The 22,076-nt window shown below is 56.1% G+C and overlaps 2 protein-coding genes across 6 annotated transcripts in view; both read left to right on the top strand.

The window, feature by feature from the left end:
* U2AF2 (U2 small nuclear RNA auxiliary factor 2) overlaps positions 1-14,435 on the top strand; it is an 18,870-nt gene extending 4,435 nt beyond the window's left edge. The window contains exons 2-12 of one of the 2 annotated variants that reach the window (XM_017546598.2): positions 1,128-1,263; positions 2,103-2,147; positions 2,442-2,545; positions 2,947-3,098; positions 4,388-4,504; positions 5,384-5,522; positions 9,291-9,370; positions 9,454-9,576; positions 9,867-9,965; positions 10,223-10,471; positions 13,657-14,429. In XM_017546598.2, coding sequence (XP_017402087.1) covers positions 1,128-1,263; positions 2,103-2,147; positions 2,442-2,545; positions 2,947-3,098; positions 4,388-4,504; positions 5,384-5,522; positions 9,291-9,370; positions 9,454-9,576; positions 9,867-9,965; positions 10,223-10,471; positions 13,657-13,791 — 1,379 coding nt within the window. In that variant the 3' untranslated portion in view covers positions 13,792-14,429. Of the gene's footprint in view, positions 1-1,127; positions 1,264-2,102; positions 2,148-2,441; positions 2,546-2,946; positions 3,099-4,387; positions 4,505-5,383; positions 5,523-9,290; positions 9,371-9,453; positions 9,577-9,866; positions 9,966-10,222; positions 10,472-13,656 lie in introns of both variants that reach the window. The other variant, XM_017546599.2, reaches the window with a different exon arrangement.
* Positions 14,436-14,909: 474 nt separating this feature from the next.
* EPN1 (epsin 1) overlaps positions 14,910-22,076 on the top strand; it is a 21,608-nt gene continuing 14,441 nt past the window's right edge. For 3 of the 4 annotated variants that reach the window (XM_017546594.2, XM_017546596.2, XM_017546597.2), the window contains exons 1-2: positions 14,921-15,158; positions 18,198-18,546. In XM_017546594.2, coding sequence (XP_017402083.1) covers positions 18,319-18,546 — 228 coding nt within the window. In that variant the 5' untranslated portion in view covers positions 14,921-15,158; positions 18,198-18,318. Of the gene's footprint in view, positions 15,159-18,197; positions 18,547-22,076 lie in introns of all 4 variants that reach the window. The other variant, XM_017546595.1, reaches the window with a different exon arrangement.

A 22,076-nucleotide genomic window follows, 5' to 3' on the forward strand; every position in this document is an offset into this window, starting at 1 on the left:
CTGGAGTGCAATGGCGCAATCTCGGCTCACCGCAACCTCCGCCTCCTGGGTTCAGGCAATTCTCCTGCCTCAGCCTCCTGAGTAGCTGGGATTACAGGCACACGCCACCATACCCAGCTAATTTTTTGTATTTTTAGTAGAGACGGGGTTTCACCATGTTGACCAGGATGGTCTCGATCTCTTGACCTCGTGATCCACCCGCCTCTGCCTCCCAAAGTGCTGGGATTACAGGCGTGAGCCACCGCGCCCGGCCCTTATCCTCCATCTTGAAGGGTTGGTCTTCCTCCTTCAGGAGTTGAAGGGTCTGGTGGGAGCAGAGGTTTCTGTGGTTTTGCCAGTGAGACTCTGTTTCTAGTGGCCACCTTGGAGGAAAATAGGATGTCTGGAGGCTGGCAGAGATACACACCCCTACTCTACAACCTCTCCAGTACTTGGCTTTGAAGGGAGTGAGGCAGGGAGAACCAGGTGGTTTGGGGTTCAAGTCTGGGTAGGGCAAGCTCCGCCCCTGACCTGCTGAAGCAGAAGAGGGCGTCTGTCCCCTTGTCTGTGGTTTCTTCAAGACCCTTCCCTTCCCGGGGGAAGGGTGCTTGCTTCTGCATTATTCACTGGGTTGGGAAGGGATGGGTTGAGTTTCCCTGCTTCCTGGGGATATCAGATCCTGCGTGGCACCTGACCCCTAGGCCTGATGATGGGACTGTGGGTGCCAGCTGGTTGCAGAGGTCTTTCCTGAGGGGTCACTGCGTCCCTTCAGGAAAACATCATTGGGTCTCTTGATTCCCCAGCCTCTAGCCCTGCCCCTCTCAGGGACGACCCTGGGGTCAGGCCCCTCAGCCCTCGAGGGGGACCAGGAGCCAGCCTCCTCTGTCTTCTCTGGCTCCCCAGCTCCTCCTGAGCATCCTCAGGTATCTTACACCCCGGGAGCATTTCCAGGCCCCATCCCCCTGGTCCCCTCAGGGTCCCTGGACTCGCTTGTGGACCTAGGAGGCCTGTTAATTCCCTTCCATCGAATCCCTTCCCTTTGGGGGTGGCCTCCCTGGGGCTTGGGACATAGCCACCAGGGCGCAGGGTGGGCTGGGTCCGCGTCCTTACTCCGCTCATCGCATCCCCTTCCTCTCACCCTTGCCCAGAGCGGGACAAGGAGAATCGGCATAGGAAGCGCAGCCACAGCCGCTCTCGAAGCCGGGACCGCAAACGCCGCAGCCGGAGCCGAGACCGGCGCAACCGGGACCAGCGGAGCGCTTCCCGGGACAGGCGGCGACGAAGGTACTAGGGCTCAGGGATCCCGGGCTGGGCCAGCCTGGGAGTCGGGTGGGGGGTGGTGCTGGCCAGCCTGTGGGTGGCCTACGCGATTCTGTATCTGGGCCCAGGCCGTCTGTGGCTCATTCTTTCTTTGTGTGGATCTGGGGGAGGGATCTACTGCTTGGTCTGTCTTGAATTCCGATTTTTCCCCCATTTCTGGCGTTTCTTTCATTTCGTCTTTTGGTGGTTGCTGGTGGGTTGCTGGGGGCAATAGGTTCTTTATCTGGAACCATGGAATTGATTCTGTTTTCCTTTACAAGGGGCTGTTCTCTGTCTCTGACTCTGAGGGCCTGTTTCTTCTTTTCAACTTTCCGTGGCTCTCTGTGGGACTCTCTTCGAGGGGGTTGGTCTCTGCCTCCAGTTTCTTTCTTCCCGGCCTCCTTGGAGAAGGGAGCTCTTGGGAGCGAGGCAGTGTCCACAGCCTGGGCGTACTTTCTGGCCCAGGGGGTGTCGGTTTCCACCACCTCTTTTCTCTCTAGGCTCCCGTCTCTGTTCTCTGCCCCTTAGGTGAGGAAGGGCAGGATAGGCGGAGTTCTCCTGCCTTCTCCCAGCAGTTTTTCCAGCTAGAGACTGGTCCTTCCTGGCCCCTGGTCCCTGGCCCCTGTCTCCTTTCCTCACTTCCTCTTTCCTGGGGGTGGGAGTGTTTGGGGGGAAATGGCAGGGCCGAGGGGGGCCTGCTTGCTGCTTGTTCACCTCGGCCCTGCTCCCACCCTGGGGCTCAGTGCCCTTGGGGGGGTGTGGCATGTGGGGAAGACGAGGGTCCCCAGTCACCCCTCCCCATACCTTTCCCTCCCACCCCCCAGCAAACCTTTGACCAGAGGCGCTAAAGAGGAGCACGGTGGATTGATGTGAGCTTCTCTTCCTGCCCCTTCCACCCTGATGTCCACTCCCTTCACCTTCCTCACGCCCGCCTACCCTGCCCTGTCCACTTCCAGCCCTGGCCCGAGCACTGGGAAGAGTCCAATTGCCTTGAAACCAGCATCCCTTCCCCAGGCCCTGTCCCAGATCCTCTCCTTCCCTGGAGAGAGTGGAGCTATCATGGTTGGGGGGAGGGTGAAAGGGTACCTGGGAGGAGGCTCTCAAGCCCACTGTTGGTCAGACTGAGGTTGCCGTGCCCCGCTCTCCCCTCCCACCTCCCCCAGTCGTTCCCCCCGTCATGAGAAGAAGAAGAAGGTCCGTAAATACTGGGATGTGCCACCGCCAGGCTTCGAACACATCACCCCGATGCAATACAAGGCCATGCAAGGTAGGCCCGAGGCCAGGCTGCTCCCAGAGGTGGAGGGTGCAGGGGTGAGATTCTCCGCATAGCCACCCCTGCTTGTGTGCTTGGAGGGGTCGAGGAAACAGGTGGAGGGCTGCACACCCCTGGGGTTTCTGGCTTCTGCCTTTTTGAAGCCTCCCTAGAGAAGGAGGTGACCAGAGACACCCGTGGTTGACATGAATGAGGCCTCCATCTGGATGCCATTGGGAAATGAGGCTTTGCATGAGCAGCAGTTACTGACTGGGGGCCCCAAGGGTGGGGAGAAGGTTCTGGAGGCTGAGAGCCTATAAGAGCTTTCTGCTGAGGAGGGGAACTCCTAGTGTGTAGTGGGTGGTCACTGAGTGTTCCCCTGATGGGGTTTTATCCTGTTTTTACCCCCTTTCAAGCCGCGGGTCAGATTCCAGCCACTGCTCTTCTCCCCACCATGACCCCTGACGGTCTGGCTGTGACCCCAACGCCGGTGCCCGTGGTCGGGAGCCAGATGACCAGACAGGCCCGGCGCCTCTACGTTGGCAACATCCCCTTCGGCATTACTGAGGTACTGCCCTCCCCCTGCCCCTACCCTCTCCCTTGATCCCTTCCCACTCCTCCCCTTCCCTCCATTCCCTCTCCCCAACCTGCACGGGTCAGACTCTGCTCCTGCAAGACCCCCCGGCCCCCTCCCAGACGGACGGATGGAGTTGAGCCAGCCAGGGGCCGGGCTGGGGGTGGCCCTCCCTCCCTCCTCTTCCCCTCTCCCGTCTCCCCTCCCCCCAACCTCCTCCAGCAACCCAGGGATCAAGCATACACATAATGTACCCACGTGTTGTACCTACGTGTCGGAGAGAGACAGAGAGGGAGACTTGGACACACACACACACACACACACACACACACACACACACACACACACAGACGCACGCTGTCCCTCAGTTTTTTTCTGACACGCCTCTCGTTCTCTGCCGCCTGTCCCCCATCCTCTCCCCATGTCCCTCCCATGGTCGCTGTTCTTTTATTTTTGATCGCCCCTGACCTCCCCCCTTCCCCACCACTCCTTTTCCCTATCCCTCTCCCCCACCCCTTCCTGTGGCACCCCCTGAGAATCCCGAGATCAAAGAGTTGTTTCCATTTCTCTTTAAAGTGAAATATTGTGGGGCTGAGATCCCTCGTAGCAACAAAAAGTTTGCTACCATCGTTGAAGGCAAGTAAGGTCCATTCTGACTTTCTCAACCTGCACTTTGCTACATTTGATAAACCAGCCCCCGGACTCCAGGGCCAGATTCCTCCACATCACTCTTTTCTCCTCCCCTCCCGTCCCTGCCCCTCCTCCCTACACTCCTCCTCTCCCACTCCTGCACTCTTGACCTCGTCCTGGTCTTCCTTTCTGTCCTTCGCTCGTCTCTGCCCCTGCCTGCTGCTTCCTTTCTACTTTCCTCCACTTTTCTGTCTGTCTCCACTGGGTGTCTCTTCCTGTGTGCGGTCTCTCCATCTCCTCTGTTTCATGTTTTTCTTCATTTTGCATTGTCATCATTCCCTCTGCCTTTTCTTGAACGATCTTCTCCTTTCCTCTGTTTTTTTGGGGCCCCTGTGGCTCTCCCCCAATGCCTGTCCATCACCTGCCCTTGGCTGTCTCTTGCTACTGCTTCCTCCCCATTTTCTCTCTTGCTTCTGTTTCTACTATTGACTTCTACACCCCCACCCATATTCCACTGTTCCTTCCCCCACTCCTCCCTCCCCTCATCCCTCTCCCCTTGCCCCCAAACCCCTCTGTGTCTCCCTCTCTCACCCTTCCCCTCCTCTCTCCACCTCCCTTCCCCCGCCCCCCCCTGTCTCCTATTCCCTCTGCAGGAGGCCATGATGGATTTCTTCAATGCCCAGATGCGCCTGGGGGGGCTGACCCAGGCCCCTGGCAACCCGGTCTTGGCTGTGCAGATTAACCAGGACAAGAATTTTGCCTTTTTGGAGGTGAGCAGGGGGAGTGAATGGGGTCAAGGCAATGTGTGTGATTCGAGGGCCCGTCCCACAGGCCTAAGGTGTGTCAAGCTGCCTTGTGCTGTTTCCACAGGGCCCTCTGCCTGGTTGCCAAAGTGAGCCCTGTAATAGCTCTACAGATCGGATCCTACTGTCTGCCTCCCCTTTGCTTTCTGTGTGACCTGAGAGGCCTGTTTGGCCTCTACAGATCTCTTTGGCCTTTTCCAGACCATTCCGGCCCAGTCCTCTGTTGTCTGGCCACACTGACCTTCCCAGAACGTACCATGCTTCTGCACACTTGGCTGGAGTTATTTCTCCCAGCTAACTGATGTTATTAATTAGTCTCGCATGTCAGTGTTTCTCAAGTGATTGGAAAAGGGCCCTGGTTTTTGGTCGACCACTCTTGGTGGACTGATTCTCTTGTGAAATACTGTGAAGGGCATTGGTAGCTTGTTGCAGAGGTTTCCCAGCGCTCCCCCTCGCTGTGTACTCGCATCACTGAAGTCTGCTTTCAGTTGCACTGCTCCGGGTATCAGCCAAAATGTCTCCTCACCGGAAAGACTCCAATACTGTCATCTCCCCATTCAGCTAAACCTCCCCACAACATCCTCTTTCAGCACTCTGCCCCCGCCTCATCATCACAGCCTGCAGTTGTGTGTTTGCCTTTGTGTGCGTTGGGTGCCTGGTGTCTTTAATTGTGGAGTGTGAACTCCTGGCATCGGGGACGTGCATGTCTGTTGTCCTCCCAGTGCCTGGCCCGGTGCCTGGCATGTTGCATTTGTTCACATGAGTGAAAGGAAAGAAGAAATCCTGGAGTATGTGGGGCTGTACTAGTCCCTTACCCTCATCCCTCACCACTGCTTTTTCTTTCAGTTCCGCTCAGTGGATGAGACTACCCAGGCCATGGCCTTTGATGGCATCATCTTCCAGGGCCAGTCGCTAAAGATCCGCAGGCCTCATGACTACCAGCCGCTTCCTGGCATGTCAGAGAACCCCTCCGTCTATGTGCCTGGTGAGTGGGGGATCCATTAAGGACCCCCATCTCCCCCAACCCTATTCCCCCTGGCCCATCCTTCACTTCAGCCCAGCTGGAGTGGCGTAGGGAGTCATGTAAGTACTGGAGAAAACAGGTGTCTTTTTCCTGCTTCCTTCATGTCTCTGTGAGTGGGGTGCTCTCTGCTAATAGAGGAGGTGTCTGGGGCCAGGACAGTGAGCTGTGACCTGCTTGAGAACACACAGCTCATATGTGACAGAGCCAGGACAGACCAAAGGTGCTGGGGAAGTGAGGGGCTTGTGGCCTGGACCTCTTCCTGGTCTGTGGCTGTGGGACCTCGGAGGGCTCAGTCTTTGCACGTCAGGGCTGATGTGCGTCGGCAGTTGTCAGCAGAGCTCCTGCTGTGGGGTCTGGCACCTGGATATTCACTCATTTTTTGTCTCCCAGCGTTTGCCTTGAATCTTGTGTTCGGGCCATTCCTCATAGTTGTGTTTAATATTATCTCTAATTGGTAGGTAACAGAGCAGACCAGGGGTGGGCAGACTGTTTCACTGTGTGTGAAGCAGCTGGAGGGTGTCTGCCTGCATGGGACTGGTTGTGTGCCGGCACACCTTAACACGCGTGGCTGCTGAGATTGGGATTTCCTGTGCTTTCCCCAGGCCACGGGATGGTCTCCCTTTAGAGAACGTGCAGGTGGCACACAAGCAGGCAGTGGGCCCTGTCAGCCATAGGCTGTTTGCTGACCCTTGGCAGTTGATGAATGGGATGTGAGTGAGAATTGAGGTTTGTCTGGCGCCCTGTTGGGGTACGGCTGTGTCTCAGACCTGGGACATGGAGGAGGTGGGGTTCTGCTGGCCAGCACCCACTGTGGCAGGAGCCCTTTAGGAACCGAGCCAGCTCTTCAGGGTGGGTGATGTGGAGTGTCAGACAGAAGCATATCTGTGTCCAGTAGGACTCGGGCTGGGTCTCTCACCTGCCTCCAGTGCTTTGCTTCTTTTTTTCTGTTTTCTTTTGTTTTTTGAGATGGTGTTAGCTCTGTTGGCCAGGTTGGAGTGTAGTGGCACAGTCTCGGCTCACTGCAACCTCTGCTTCCGGGATTCAAGCAGTCCTCCTTCCTCAGGCTCCCAAGCAGCTGGGATTATAGGCACCTGCCACCATGCCCGGCTAATTTTTGTATTTTTAGTAGAGATAGGGTTTCACCGTGTTGGTCAGGCTGGGCTTGAACTCCTGACCTCAAGTGATCCACCCACTTCAGCCTCCCAAAGTTCTGGGATTACAGGTTTGGGACACTGTGCCCAGCCCAGTGCTTGTCCACTGTAAGTTTTGGTAAATTCTGCTAACGTTTTAGAGCCTGCCGTGTAGTATGTATTGACGTGCTTTAATCTTTATGGACTTTTTACGTATGGGTACACTCCCCAGATCAAGCTATAGAATATCTTCCCCATGTCTCTTCCCGGTAAAGCCACTGCCTTTTTGTTTCTTGTAGATCACATGAGTGGCCCGCCACTTGCTGTTGCTTCCTCTGTGTGTCAGGCAGTGTCCTAAGTGCACTCCACGGATCACCTTTAGCCTTCATGGCAGTTCCGTGATACAGGGATTGGCAGGGCACAGTTTAGAGGCTAACTCTGGCCCACAGCCTGTTTTTATAAATACGGATGGATTGCCGCACAGCTGGCCTCTCTGCACTGCCTCCTTCCTGGGTAGGGACACGTGGGCCTTGGGGAATAGGAATGGTGGGTTACGGATCTAAGGTTGCTTCTGTTACCAGGCTGAGGGGCTTGACTTTTCTGAGGGTGATGGGGTGCTCTGCCAGCGGCTGGGCTCAGGGTGGCCCAGTGATAGCAGTGGCTGCCAAGCTCCTGTGAGGCACCCCTGGGCCAAGCTGGCTTGGTCACCATGGGAGCGGGTATTCCTCCATCTTTCAGATTAGGAAAGAGCTTTGGGACAGTGGGGATCCCTGCCCGGTCTTCCGCACACCGCCTCTGCTCTAAATGTGATGCTTTATAGAGGGCAGCCGTTGCAGAGGCATGGGGCCTGTTTCCCCACCCGACTATTGCAACGTCCCTGTCAAGTGGGGCTTATCCTCCTCAGTGGTGAGTGGAGGAACTCGAGGCTCCCGAGAAGATTCCTTGGAAGTTGTCAGGGGACAGTGGCTGGCCTGCCCTGTTGTGGGCACTGAGTCTAGCAAATGCCCAGGCCACAGGGACTGCTCTGCCTGTTCTCAGTTCCTCTATTGAGTCAACACTTGGACCGAGCTGTTCTTATGCACGAGGCTTGTACGATGAGTGCCAGGGTCCTTCCCATTCTGCAGATGAAGACACTGAGGCCCTTGGAGCCATGAACCCAGTGAGCCCAGCTTTTGTACCCTTGACCCCATGTTGCTCCAGTGAGATGTGCAGAGCCAGGGTTAGGGGCCCAGGTCCAGTGAGGCCCCTTCTCCCTTGGACCCAGGCAGAGCCTGCAGCCTGCCCCACTGACTCTGTGTGTCAGGCAGTGTCCTAAGTGTCTCCACTGCCTGTGGAGAGTCACGGCCGAGTGTGGGCTCTGGAGGCCGCCTTTTTCCTGCCTCTGTGGCTTCTCTGAGCGCCTCAGTTTTTGCAGTGTGTGCTGTATCTACAGCACTGCAGTAGGAGATGCCTGGCTCGTGGGTGAGTGCTCGGTGTGTGTCCTGCTCCCAGGCTGCTGCCTCTCGTCCCTGTGGCAGAGGAGTCGGGTCTCCTGGGGTCTGTGTGGCCCCCCTCTGGTGACTGGAGCCAGCTGGGTTGGTGCTTTCAGTTCTGCAGGGGGCATTGTCATCATGGGCTGGAGGGGCTTGAGTAGATTGGTGGGAGAGGGTACATGGGGCGCCTCCCCTCCTCCCATGGGCACCTCCCCTCCTCCCATAGACACAGTGGTTCAGCTTCTGAGGCTCTTCCCCATTAACTGTCTTAACTATTTCTCCCCAGGATCAGGATGGAGGTGGCATGGGGCCACTCACACTTGGTGTGGGGGCTGCAGAGGAAGGGGAGGCCACATGGGCTAGGCTTTGAACTTGGGAGTCAGGCTGGTTGGGAACTGGAGCCTTGCATAGCTCACGTCTGACAGCTCAGCACCAAGATACATTGGCAGAGCCTGTGGGGTGTCAGGTTGAAGTATCCCATCAGCAGGCACCTGTCTTTGAGTCCAGAGTTCAGTGGACAGGGCAGGATTGTGGGCTGATAAATTCAGCTGCTAAGCCCCCCTGTGGTGTGTCAGGCCTGGAGTCAGCCCACAGCTCCCACACAGCTCAGAACAGCTCACACTGCGGATGCTGTCCTGAGACTGCCCGAGCAGCCTCGGCTCTTCATCACATCATGCCACTTACGAGGGCCGGCTGCCCCTGCAGGGGCACCTGCTGTTCTGACAGGACATGAAGGGGGGGGCCAAGCGTTAATGGGAGCCTTGCCTGGGTGGCTGTCAGTGAAGGGGTGGAGTGTGTTGGGACTCACCAGCGGGTCCCAAGCCCAGGTGACCTGCCAGCGTTCCACAGCAGCAGGTGGCAGAGGTGGGTGTGAACTCGGGTCTTTGTGCCCTCGGGGTGTTCTGGGGGATGTTCTAGTTTGAGGTTCCTCTGAGGCTGGGCAGATCTGGGAGACATGGTGCCTTCTTCCCAGGGAATCGTGGTGTGCCACTGGCCAGGCCCTCCCTTGTCAGATCAGGCTGCGGGGAGTGATGGGCACATGGTGCAGCCCCTCCTCCTCGCCTCAGGACTGTCCCAGGTTTTTGGGAGTTGACCTGGTACTGGAATTGTCTCTCCCCTGCCCATAGGGGTTGTGTCCACTGTGGTCCCTGACTCTGCTCACAAGCTGTTCATCGGGGGCTTACCCAACTACCTAAATGATGACCAGGTAACCTTCCTGCCTCCCTCCAGTCCCCGCCCCACACCCTGCCCCACCTCAGCCCAGCCCTAATGGCCTCTCGGCCACTGTAGGTCAAAGAGCTGCTGACATCCTTCGGGCCCCTCAAGGCCTTCAACCTGGTCAAGGACAGTGCCACGGGGCTCTCCAAGGGCTACGCCTTCTGTGAGTACGTGGACATCAACGTCACAGATCAGGTGAGTCCCTGGTCCCTGGCTGCTGCCGCGTCTGTCCTTCCTCGCCCTGTGCTGTTGCCAAGCCGTGGTCTCCCCTCCTCAGGGGACGGGGCGGGAGGCGGCCAACCTGAGGCAGTGCCCTGTGTGTGGGCTGGTCCCTGTCCCCTGGTGTTGACTTTTTCCAGGCTCTTCATCCCCTTTGCCTTCCCCTCTTCCCCCACCAATGCCCCGGCTTGGGGGTAGGTGTTGGGCTCCTGGTCCCTGACCCCACCTCTCCCTGCACCCCTCCACCCCTCATCCTCCAAACGCAGGCCATTGCGGGGCTAAACGGCATGCAGCTGGGGGATAAGAAGCTGCTCGTCCAGAGGGCGAGTGTGGGAGCCAAGAATGCCACGCTGGTGAGCCCCCCGGCACGTCATCTTCCATTGGCTCGAGGGACCCCGGGGTTGGGAGGGGCTGGCTAGGGACAGGTGTTCCTGATCTTTCCCCCAGCATTTTTGGGAAGGCATTTGGGGGTCATTCAGTGCAGTGTTGGGGAGTGGGGCTTTAGGCGTTGAAGTGGAGAGCTGGCCTTTCCTCAGGGTGGGCATCCAAGGGGCACAGGCTTGAGCAGAGGGAGACTGGGTCTGGGCCCCCTGTGACACCTTTTTGTCCCCTGGCTCCACAGAGCACCATCAATCAGACGCCTGTGACCCTGCAAGTGCCGGGCCTGATGAGCTCCCAGGTGCAGATGGGCGGCCACCCCACTGAGGTCCTGTGCCTCATGAACATGGTGCTGCCCGAGGAGCTGCTGGACGATGAGGAGTATGAGGAGATTGTGGAGGACGTGCGTGACGAGTGCAGCAAGTACGGGCTTGTCAAGTCCATCGAGATCCCCCGGCCCGTGGACGGTGTCGAGGTGCCTGGCTGCGGAAAGGTCAGGATGCCCCGGGCCCGCGCCCCACTTCCTCACCCACTCCCCTTCTCCCTGCCCTGCCTTCTTCCTGTTCTGTCTTCCCCTGTTCCTCTCCCTCTTTCCTGCTCTCCCTGTCTGGCTTTCCCTTTGCTTCACGAGCATAAGTGCCATCACTGTGTGCCGCCCTCAGGCCTGGCCATGGGAGATGTTGGTGACCCAGAGGTATGTGTGGCCCTGTGGGGGCCCAGGGCCTGCAGGAGGGTCAGTAGCTGGGGAATGCAGCTCTGTATGTTTAGAGCTAGACTCTGCTCCTCCTCCTTATGTGACCTTGCTTGTGGAAATGGTTTTGCCTGGTTGGAGCGGGGAAGAGTGGTGGGAACAGCCCCGGGACACCTGCTGGTGTCTCCTGTGTGCCAGGCACTCTGCTGAAGCTGTGTCTGTGCTCACCCTGAGCCCTCCCAGTAGCTCCTGAGCCCCATCATGGGAGGAGACAGGCACAGTGGGGGCCGCTACACAGGCAGGTTTCAGGTTTTTGCAAGTCTGATTTCAGAGCCCACCAAGTCCTGTCACCTCCAGCACCGTGACAGGTGTCATCACCTCACCTTGTCTGCGTCTTGAGGTAGTGCTGAGGGCGTGTGTATGGAATTCCCATTGGACGAGGCTCTGAGACTTCAGTAGTGAATAGAGGTCCCTTCTGTCCTGTGCCGCTGAAGCCCTGGGGGTGCAGCTGTTAGAGGGCACCCATGTTGTGTTGAGTTGCAGCATTCCTGGGCGTGGTGTTCATTCAGGGGGGTCAAGGTCAAGAGGTGGCAGTGAGCAGGTGAGGGAGGAAGGTGGTGGGGCTGGGGCTGAGCAGCAGGCCTTGGAGGGCTGTGTGGGTCTTAGAATGACCAGTTATTTTGAGCCAGAGGGGAGGGAGGCTATTGAGAGGCCTCCCGTGTGGTCATACCTGGCAGATGGAAATGGCCCCATGTAGTGAGGTTGGGGGTGCAGAGGTACAGCAGGCACTTTCTCACAGGGCAGGATGTGGATGAGCAGGAGGGTAGAGAGGGCGCTGTGGACAGGAGGGCATGCCAGGAGCTGGAGGGTCAGTGCTGCTGAAGTGGCCCAGGAGCCAGGGGTGTCAGGGCCAGGGCTGGCTCTGCAGGGCCAGACTGGGGAGGACCTTCATATGTTGTGGAAGAGGCTCAGTTTCTCCCTGGAGTGGTGGGTTTTCAAAGGAGAAAACAGGGCCGTGGTTCCATTTTTGAGGTGATTTTGGTCACTGTTGAGAAAAGGAATGGTGGGGAGGTCTCCTGGAATAATCTGGGTGAAAGATGATGACCTGATTTAAAGTAGTAGCAGGGGATGGAGAGAGGTTGATAGATTCGATAGACTTGGGCCTGGGAAGTGTGCAGACTTTGGTGATTGGTGTGGGTTTGCTGGGAGGCGAGGAAGAAGGCCTATGAGATGCTCAGTGGCAGCTTTGATGGTGGGGATGGCAGGTGAGACACAGACGTGATGCAGGTTGTAGGGGTGAGCAGGTGTGGGGCTAGGTGGCTTTGCAATTTCTGATACACTAAGTAGAGATGTCCAGCAACAGTTAGCTGGACAGGTCTGTTCCCAGTGTGAGGGCTGATGGTCGCAGGTCCGGCCTGGGATGGGGGAGTGCTTTGCCCAGGGAGAACAGGGTTGAGGAGAGCAGCTGGAGAGATGGAAGGGGCATCTTAGAGGAGCATGTGGAAGGCCAACAGCATCTCCTGCCCACTGCCCTCCAGAGTCCCCGTCCCTTGAGCCAGTATGTCAGGGCTGCTCAGGGCTGCCCTCTGGTGCTGGGATGGAGCTTGGCTCAAGCAGAAGCTGAGGAAGCATCTGTGGGGACAAGGAGGAATGGAGAGACCCTGGCCTTTGGGATCAGCTGACCTGTTTTGCATATTAAATTTATTGCATCTGCCAGGCCTGGTGGCGCATGCCTGTAATCCCAGCACTTTGGGAGGCCAAGGCTGGCAGATCACAAGGTCAGGAGTTCAAGACCAGCCTGGCCAATGTGGTGAAACCCCGTCTGTATTAAAATTACAAAAATATGGCTGGGCGTGGTGGTCCATGCCTGTAATCCTAGCTACTTAGGAGTCTGAGGCAGAATTACTTGAAACCAGGAGGTAGAGGTTGCAGAGTCGAGATTGTGCCACTGCACTCTAGCCCAGGTGACAGAGCAAGACTCTGTATAAGAAAAAAAAAAATTGCATCTTATTTATTACATTTTTTTGGTTACTTGTCTTTGCAAATATATTTAAAAACAGATTGTGATAGTAATATATTTTTATCATAGTATATGTAGTAATATTGTGGTGTTTCGTTACCTGGCTTCAAGTTGCCAATCCTTTGTCATTCTTTTTATATTCAGCTAATTTCTCCCGCCGCCTCTTTTTTCTTTGCTGGATAAAGAATATCAGATACATTTCTCCTTAGATCCTTAAGTATGTTTATCTAAATTCTCAGCTTTGGGTCATATAAATTCTCTGTGGGGGTCTATGCTGTATGTTGTAGGATGTTGAGAGGCATCATAACCAGTCTCCACCCATCAGATGCAGGAGCACTACTCCCTGCTTTGAGATAACCACAAACCATCTCTAGACATTGCTCTGTGTTCCATGGGGACACGCCCCTCCCCCCCCAACACCCTCCAGTTGACAACCACTGCTCTAAGCAGATAACCTTAAAAAATTGTTTTTTAACAAAACCACAATAGCATGATTACATTAGCAGAATTAAGTTTTTAGTGCCTATTCCATGTTCAAATGTTTGTCTCAAGAATACTTGTTTTTTTTTCAAATCCTAATTTCTGACCATCTCTTACTTCATTTATTGTTGGAAGAACATGGCTGTTGGGGTGGTTCTGGGAGCACCCACCATGATGGCTGGTGTGGAGTAGACACTCAGCATGAGGGACCCCTGGGTGGGGGTGGTGAGCTTGCCTCTGCCTCCCGCCTGCCCTCTGTGGCTCTGTTGATTCTCCATGCCTATAGTGTGTCTGTGCTCTTGTGTTTTGTTCTTGCAGAATGTTTGGGTGAATTCCACCAAACCTCCGCTAAGGATTCCTTTCTGACGCCTGTGGCAAAGCCCCTTCCTCCCTGCCCCTTCCTTCGTTCAGTTCTGGGCTTGGGTGGATGCTGGCTGGCTGCTGGGTGTGAGCTTTGTTCACAAACCTGCCTTTGTTTTCCCCATAGATCTTTGTGGAGTTCACCTCTGTGTTTGACTGCCAGAAAGCCATGCAGGGCCTGACAGGCCGCAAGTTCGCCAACAGAGTGGTTGTCACAAAATACTGTGACCCCGACTCTTATCACCGCCGGGACTTCTGGTAGAGGCGGCTGGGGGAGGGTGGGGGCAGGGCTGGCTGGGGGCTGTTCCCCACTCCCGCCCCCCCCCTTATCCCCCTCTGAAGACGATGGGCAGAGGAGTGACAGCCGCACAACACACGGCAGCCGGCAGCAACTGGAATGGCAGCAATTAAGGCGGGGGGGGGGGGGGGTTGGGGGTTAGGGCAGGGAGGGGACTGGGGAAGTGCGCACACAGCCCACAAGACAACATGCACCCACACAGACACAGAGGGAAGGGGTTGGGATGGGGACAGGGTGCACAGCAGGGGGGGGTAAGACCCCTAGCCCCTCCCAAAACAGCCTCTCCCTTCTCCCTTAGACCCCATTCTCTTCCCCTTCCCCACAGTAGGAACATAGTGTGTTTATATTTTATGGCCAAACTATTTTGAATTTTTGTTGTCCGGCCCTGAGTGCCCTGCCCTCTCCTTTATCAGGACCACAGCTCTGTTCCTTCGGCCTCTGGTCCTCTCTGGTCCCCTCCCGGATTTCTTATGTAGTTGATTTTTCCCTCTTTAGTCTCCCCTGTCTGCGCCCAGCCCCGTGGCTCTGTCCCTCTCCTACTCTCTGTGGCAGTTTCATATTTGCTAAGACGAATTTGCTCATTAAACATTTTGTTGTATTTTACTTTATGGAGCGGCTGTGTGTCCAGTGTGTCCCACCCTCTTCCTCGGTTCCGGGCTCGGGTGGGGGTCCCCTTGGCAAACTGCGGGCCTCTGGCCGGGATGCCCCTGGTCAGCATGCCCCTGGTGCCGGCACCCGCATCCCCAGGGCCTTCCCTGCTGGCGCAATGCGCTTCTCAGGGTTGGCACAGGCATGGCTCCCGGGGGGGCGTGAGGTTCCCGAGTGCTCTCCCATCCCGCCGACAGGAGGGAGGATTGGCCGAGTGGGATGGGGTGGGTGCGCCAGGAGCTTCACGATTGCCGCGGAGCGGGCTGGGACTGAGCCTCGGCGTCCGGTGCGGAGACTGGCGGCGGCGGGCGGAAATGACATAAAGGGCAACTAGGGCCTGCGCGCCGGAAGTGATGCCTCCCTGGTTGGCTGGGCTGCGGAAGCAACTCCCGCCTGGGCCGGGTGCGGCACGGGAGGGCGGGGAGCGCGGCAATTTCCGCTTCCGGTCCGTCGCCTTCGGTAGCTTCCCGTCTCCCCGGCCGCTCCCCTCCCCCGCCCGGCTCTCCGCGCCCCTGCGGGGCGGCGGGGCCCTCGGCGTGCGGCCCTCTGTTCGTTCGTGCGTGTACCCGTGGCGCCTCCTGGTCCGCCGCCCGCGGCCCGGCGCACGCCCCGGGACACCGAGGCCGAGCGGGGCAGGGGGCTGACCGCCATGACCCCTCGGAGCCCGGCGTGAGGGGGCCGAGGTGAGCGCGGGGTGGAGTGCGGGGGACGCCGGCCCGCTTGCTCCAGGTGTTCGCGCCTGGGCCGCGGCGCGCGCGGACTCGGGCCGGGCCTCTGGTTCTGGGTGCCGCTGGCGGCCTTTGTGTCTCTGTTCTTGGGTCGGCCTTCACTGCCCCCGTGTCGGTGTCGGTGTCTGTGTCTGTCTGTCTCTCTCCCTCTCCCCCTCGTGTCTCCCTCTCTTTCGTGTCTGTCAGCGTCTGTTTCCCGTAGGCCTCTGCCTGTTTCAGTGGTCTTAGAAGAGCGTTTGGACATACATAGGAGTGTGTCTGTCCCGAGTCTCTTTCTCCTCTGTCATGTCTGTGTCTGTCAGGATTTTGTTTGTGTCTGAGTTTCCGAGTCTTCATTTCCCTAGGTGTCTCTAGCCCTTCCCTGCGGACTCTTCTGCCTGTTACTGCAGCTTACCTCTGCGCTGTCTTCGCATCCGATTTTGCCCCCATATCTATCACCTCCAATCCTGAAGTTTCTTTCCTGGAGTCTGTTGCTTGGTCTCGAAGAATCTGCCCCTTTTCTCCCGTTTTTTGAGTCTCTGGTGTGGTGGTGAAGAGGCCCGGGCTGCCTGCTAAGCTGTGTGATATTTACCAGGTGATATTCTCGATCTCCAAATCTCAGTTTCCTAGTCTTTAAAATGGGGCATTCATAGTTCCTACACCATAGGGCCCTTGTGCATGTAAATTGAGGTGTTGCTTGTAAAGTGCCTGACGGTATCTGACACTTACGAAGTGTGTAATTACTGGGAGCTCTGGTTTTTATTATTACAGTGCTTAGAGATTTTTACACAGTAAGTGTTAGATGTCGGTCGGTTATTGGAGTACTCCTTGGAGAATTTTGCTATATTCTTTGTATGCTTTTTAACCTATTGATTCTCTTTGAATCAATTTAATTTGAAATACAGTCTCATTCTAAGCAGTATCTGAGAACTCTTGGCTTCGATGTGCTAATGTATATTTATTCGCCCGCACGCTACACAGCGTTAAGATAGTGCATTTTCTACTGCCACCCTTTTGGAACTGTTCTCTGTTTTTTCTCTGATAATAATAGCAGCCAGTGTTATTGAGCACCTACTATCTGTGGGGCACAGGGCCAAGCACTGTATGTACCCATCTTATTTAATCAACAGGCCTGCCAGGTAGGCATTCTTTGAGTGAAGCAAACTGCATCTCAAGGAGGTTTGTGCTGCAGGTAGCTAATGTGGCCAGGATTGGAACCCAAATTTTATGTTTTTTTTCCGTTATATGCCATTTTTCTTGTCTCTTACTTCTCAGTGCCAGGTCTCATGTTGTTTCTGGGCCTCTATCTTTCCTCCTTGGCCTCCTGCCTCCCTGTTTTCCCACTTTCTCGTATCTGCTGCTGTTTGTGTCTTTCTCACTGTCTCTCTGGGTAGCTCTCTCTGCCTGGGTTTCTCTCTGCCTGTTTCTTGTCAATATCCTTCTCTGTATTTGTTAAATTCATTTCTTGTCAGTCTCCTTTTCTATATTTGTTACATCATTGCTTCGTCGTAATGTGTCAGGCCGGGGCTGCTTTGGGACTCCAGCACATCTGTCTTCAGGAGCCTGGCCCTGTGGCCTGAGTTGGAAGCAGAGGCCAGCCTCTCTCAGTCATCCCTATCTCCCCTGGGCTTACATCATGGTAAGGCTTTGGAAGCCTCCCTCTGTGGCTCGTAGGAGCCGCATAGACTGGTGATCAGAGCTGGGTCTGGAACCAGGCTGCTCCGGGAGAGAGGTGTGTGTCTCTGGACAAGGGGCTGTACCTCTCTATGTCTCAGTTTCCACCCTGTGAGGTGGCTGTGAATGATGGGGTTGTTTCAGGGATTAACTGAGTTAATACATGTAAAGCGCTTACAGCAGTGCCTGGCCTGGGATAAGAGCCGCACTAGTGTCCACTGGTGTAATCATCATTTGCTTGACTCTCCTTCTGCTTCTTATCACCAGTTTTGGGTTGGGTTAATGTAATTTAGGTTAATTTAAAAGTACAAGTTTTGGAGTTCAGGTGGGCCTGGGGTTGAGTCTGCCCTGCCATTCCTGGCGTGTGACCTTGGTTGAATTATATAACCTCCAGGGGCCCAGTCTCTACATACACTGTTGAAAGAGGGAATGTCCCTCTTGTGCCGAGTGAGCGCCTGGCTCTCAGCTGGGACCCAGGCAGTGGGGCTGTTAGGTTCCTTATCTCTCCTGAGCCTTGGGCTTCGCCTATCCTTGAACGTCTGGTCCTCTGGCTTCCGCAGTTCCTGACGCCCTGGATTGGCTCCCTGCTCCTGCCCCTCTCTTTAATCCCTTCCATCAGCCTTCTTTCCCATGTGTTGTTGTTTCTGCTGTGTATTCCTGTCCCCTCCACCCTTGTTCCAGTGGTCTCACCTGCCCACCCCCCCAATTCCTCCTTGCATGGTTTATTGAATGGTTTTTCTGGGCCAGCTTCTTTGCTGGGAAAAGCCATGTCCAGACAAACATGTTCTCTGCCCGCTGGGGCCTGTGGGTTGACCTTAGCTACAGAATCAGACAATATGAAATCGTGAGGGAGACTGAGTTTACTGATGAGGTTCCGGGGAAAGGCAACCATGGTGTTTGGGTGTGGACTTGAGAAGTATAAGCAGAGCTCTTGTGGTGCGTCCATCCCTGGGTGAGGAAGGAGAAAGAGCGCATGGGCACGATGGAGTGCCTCAGGACACGCCGTCAGTGTTTACAGAGCGCCAGTTCCCGAGATGGCCGAATGGAGCCCCATTTGACGGACGAGAAGGCTGAGGTGCAGAAGATGGCAGCCCGCCCAGGGTGGCCTGGCCAGGAAGTGGCCAAGCCAGGGTGTGGGCCTTTGATCTGCCACTACATACTCTGCCTCACTGAGCACGGGCCCTGGCAGGAAGGAGGCAGCCTATTTGAGGAACTGAAACATGGATGGGGTTACTTTCAGGCCTAGAGGTTAACAAGGGACAGAGCCTTGTGGGCCACAGTTAGGAACTCATCTTTGATCCTGAGAGCTCTGGGCAGCCCATGTCCTGTTTGTGTTTCCAGAGGTCCTCTTCCCCTCTCAGATGCGGTGACCTGCCAGCGCCTGCCACTGCCTTCGTCCGGAGTCGCCCCATCTCTCCACGCATCAGGGGCCCTGTGCCCCTTGCTGCTGCAGACAGGCAACATGTCGACGTCGTCCTTGAGACGCCAGATGAAGAACATTGTCCACAACTACTCAGAGGCGGAGATCAAGGTTCGAGAGGCCACGAGCAATGACCCCTGGGGCCCATCCAGCTCCCTCATGTCGGAGATTGCCGACCTTACCTACAACGTCGTCGCCTTCTCGGAGATCATGAGCATGATCTGGAAGCGGCTCAACGACCACGGCAAGAATTGGCGGCACGTCTACAAGGTCAGCGACCTGCTCTCCTCCCTGGGCAGGTGCAGGGGCTCAGGCGGGGGGACGGGAGCCTGTGTGCACCCTGCTTGGGACGGCTTCCCAGTTCTCAAGAGAAGCTGGAGAAGAGTAAAGTCTCTCCTTTTGTTTAATGAGGGCAATGAATGTAAGGCCAAGAAGTTTGGAGCCTGGAGATTGAAATCTGTCTGTGAGTGGTGCATTCCTGAGATTTGTGTGCTCAGGAGGCCTGAGAGGGCCCTCGGTGCCCATCTCTCCTGTGTGCCCAGACACCCAGTGCCTTTCCTCACAGCAGCTGAGGTTCCACTCTGGGCCCCGTCTGTGAGTGCCCCTCAGGCAGGCATGTGCTCCGTGGCATAGGCAATGCCAGGCTGGGGATGAACGCCGAAACAGCGTGGCGATCTCACACTCCTTGTCAGACTCAGAAGCCTGCATGCTGTTTGCTGGCATCGATCTGACTGTGGGAGAGATAGGAGCGTGGGGACAGAATGCAGATAACAGGCTGGTGCTCGCCGGGATTGGAGGGGAGGGGTCAGCTACACAGGGCAGCACAAGGACATTTTGGGGTCAGTGGGACTGTTGTGTGCCTTGAGGGCAGTGGTGGCTTCATGTTCTCTTCGTTTGTCGGAACTCAGGCTGATGTTAAAATGAGTGAGTCTTACCATATGTAAATTAGACCCTGGTTTAAGGAAGGAAGATGAGAGTTTATCTTACACATTTCCTCTCAGGACATAAAAGATTTGCCACTTTTTTTTTTTTTCTTTTACAACTGCAGAACATTCAACTCTATGGATTGGTCATAACTTATTTAATGAGTGCCTTGGTGACGGATTCTTTTAAAAAGGGTTTTGGAGTGTTTTGCTTTTAAGAACAAGACTGCCATGAATATCCTCATATATTTGCTGTTTTCTAGAACTGGAGTTGCCAAGTCCAGAGGCTCGTGCATGTGTAATTTCCGTAAACGTGGCCAAAGTGCCCTCCACAGATGCAGCATAGTTGCTGGCCCTGATCCACTGACCAGACACACAGATCGCAGGTTTTGGGCCAAAGGGCTTGCGCCTGTGAGCAGGACTCAGCGAGTGGATTTTCATTTTGCCGCTCTTGTGGGCCAGGGGCTTTAGCATCCCTACCTGTGGTTATTGTGTTCCTTGTGTTACGGCAAAGTGGCCAAGGACACAGGCTGGGGCTGGGTTACACTCCCGGTGGCGGGATCTCAGGCTGGTCCGTGGATATTCCTCTGTGTGAGGGTCTGTGGAGTCCCTTCACGTGTGACTCGAGGCGGGGGCTGGTGAGTGTCACAGTTCTGCTGCTGCTGTTCCATTGGCAAGCTTCTGCGGAGGGTGCACAAGACCAACAGGGCAGCTGAGGTCCCTGTCCTTGCTGATTTTTGAGACTTCCTGCCTAGGCGGGGGTGGTTCCCTCCACTCACAGACCAGGAGGCTGAGGCCCAGAGCGTTGCTCTGCTTACACACTGGAGCAGTGGAGGCTGGTTTCCTGTGACTCGTTTTCATGCCCATCCCGACACACCAAGATCAGGTCAACTCATATGTTGAATCAGTTATGGGTAATTCATTGTGAAGGGCTGGGGGCTGAGTGGAGTTGAGATTCATGGAAAAGGCTAGGGGTGCAGGTGAACCTCTGTGGAGGCAAGGAGGAAGGATGGGGCTAGAGGGGCAGGTGGGGCTGGTGGAGGAGTGGGTGTGCAGAGGGGCCCCAGGTGCAGATCCTGCCTGCCAGTGGCAGAGGTGATGCTGTGGGGGCAGAGACTGAGTGTGGCCTCTGGGCAGAGCCGACAGGTGCCAAGGCCTGAGACTGCTGGGGAGCATGCACTGCTGGCAGCGGGCCGGGCAGGAGAGGGGGGTGTGGCCTCCAGTACCAGGCGGGGCCTGGGCTGCTCCCTAAAGGAGGTGGGAGAGTCTCCATTGGGAAGCAGATAGATTCTTTTGTTCATGCTGCACTATTTGTCCTGAGGCCTCCTGTGGGCTACCCTCTTGCTGGGCAGTGCTAGGGACCCAGCCCTGATCAGACCTGACCCCAGCCTTCAAGCGCTCCAGGTAGGTGGGAGTCGAGTGGTTAGGCTGGTGGGTGCCATGGAGGAGGCAACACAGCACAAGGCCCTGCAGGCCTCGAGCAGTCCGGGCAGACTTCCTGGAGGAAGCAGTCAGCCAGTCACAGGTCTCAGCCAGCCTTTCCACCCTGGTTTTTCCTAATAACTTTTTAAAGGTGGATTTACTGAGGTGTAACTTGCATGCAGTAAAACCCAGCCTTTCAGAAGATAGAGTTCTCTGGATTCTGACTGATGCACATATTTTGTAACTGTCATCACAGTCAAGGTATAGAAGGTTTCTGTCACCCCCAAAACCTCCCCCATGGTTTTTGCAGCCCCTCCTTGGCCCTTCCCAGGCCTGTCTGTTCCTGCTCTTGATTCTTGGGACTCTCCTTTCTATGCTCCCCACAGCAGAGTCCGTGGCGCTGGCCTTTTTTCTTTGAATGCTTGGGGTCCCCAGCCCATGTAGCTGAGGACATGGGGTTCCTACTCCACCCTGAACCACTGATTCCTCACACTGAGGGCAGGGTTCAGCCTCAGTGCCCCAGGGAGGGTTGATGCTGTCTGTGAAAACCCTCTGCATGTGCTGCCCGCTGGACACTGTCCTGAGAGCAGCCGTGTAGGGCCAGCATGTGTCAGTGTTGTCTGTGCTGTGACGTGCTGATAGCTGAGCATAGGCACAGGGCAGGGCTCCAGGAGGGGCTCCCTGGGGTCACATCCAGCCAGTGCCCACCTTCCTGGCTGAGCCCTTCTATCCTGCAGTCCCCTTCTGGAAGCATGAGGGACTGGCCTAGAGGGCCTGAGCCACTGTGAAGCTGCCACCCCCTCTAGCCCTCTCCACAGCCCAGTGTGCTGACCTGTTCTGGCACAAGAGTGGGTCCTGTTGTTCCCCACCATCCCTTTGCCACCATGGTCTTATTTTGTCAATTCAGCCCCAGGTGGTGTCGTGTGAGAGCAATGTTTCCACTTTGATGGATGGGGAAACTGAGGCCCAGAGAGAGTGGAGCTGGGGCTTGGGCCCATCTCTGCAGATCCCAGGCTGTCCCACCCTGCGACCCTGCTGGCTGGCACTTTGGGGGTCTTACTGTCCCCGTGGAGAGGGAGGTTGAGCTATGGGGGCTCTGCATGGCCTCCCTGCATGCCCTTGGGGGTGAGTCTTGGTGAGTAAGGCCCGGCGTTTATTTGGTACCTGTATGTGTAGTGCACATAGGTTCTCATCAAATCCTCAGTTACCTGGTGAAGCAAGTACCATTCTTCCTCCTCTGTTTTCCAGGTGAGGAAACAGACACAAAGATGCTCAGCTCTGCCACCCAGGTGTGGCAGAGCCGGGAGGCGCCTCAGAGACCCCCCTCTGGACCCCGCGCTGTCACCTGAGTTCTCTGAGGAATGCAGGGTCTCAGTCTTTATTTTAAAGCAGGGGTCAGCAAAGTATAGCCCACTGGTCACATCCCACTCATGGCCTGTTTTTTTTTTTTTTTTT

The sequence above is a fragment of the Cebus imitator genome, unplaced genomic scaffold, assembly GCF_001604975.1.
Source record: "Cebus imitator isolate Cc_AM_T3 unplaced genomic scaffold, Cebus_imitator-1.0 Scaffold190, whole genome shotgun sequence".
Lineage (NCBI taxonomy): Eukaryota > Metazoa > Chordata > Mammalia > Primates > Cebidae > Cebus > Cebus imitator.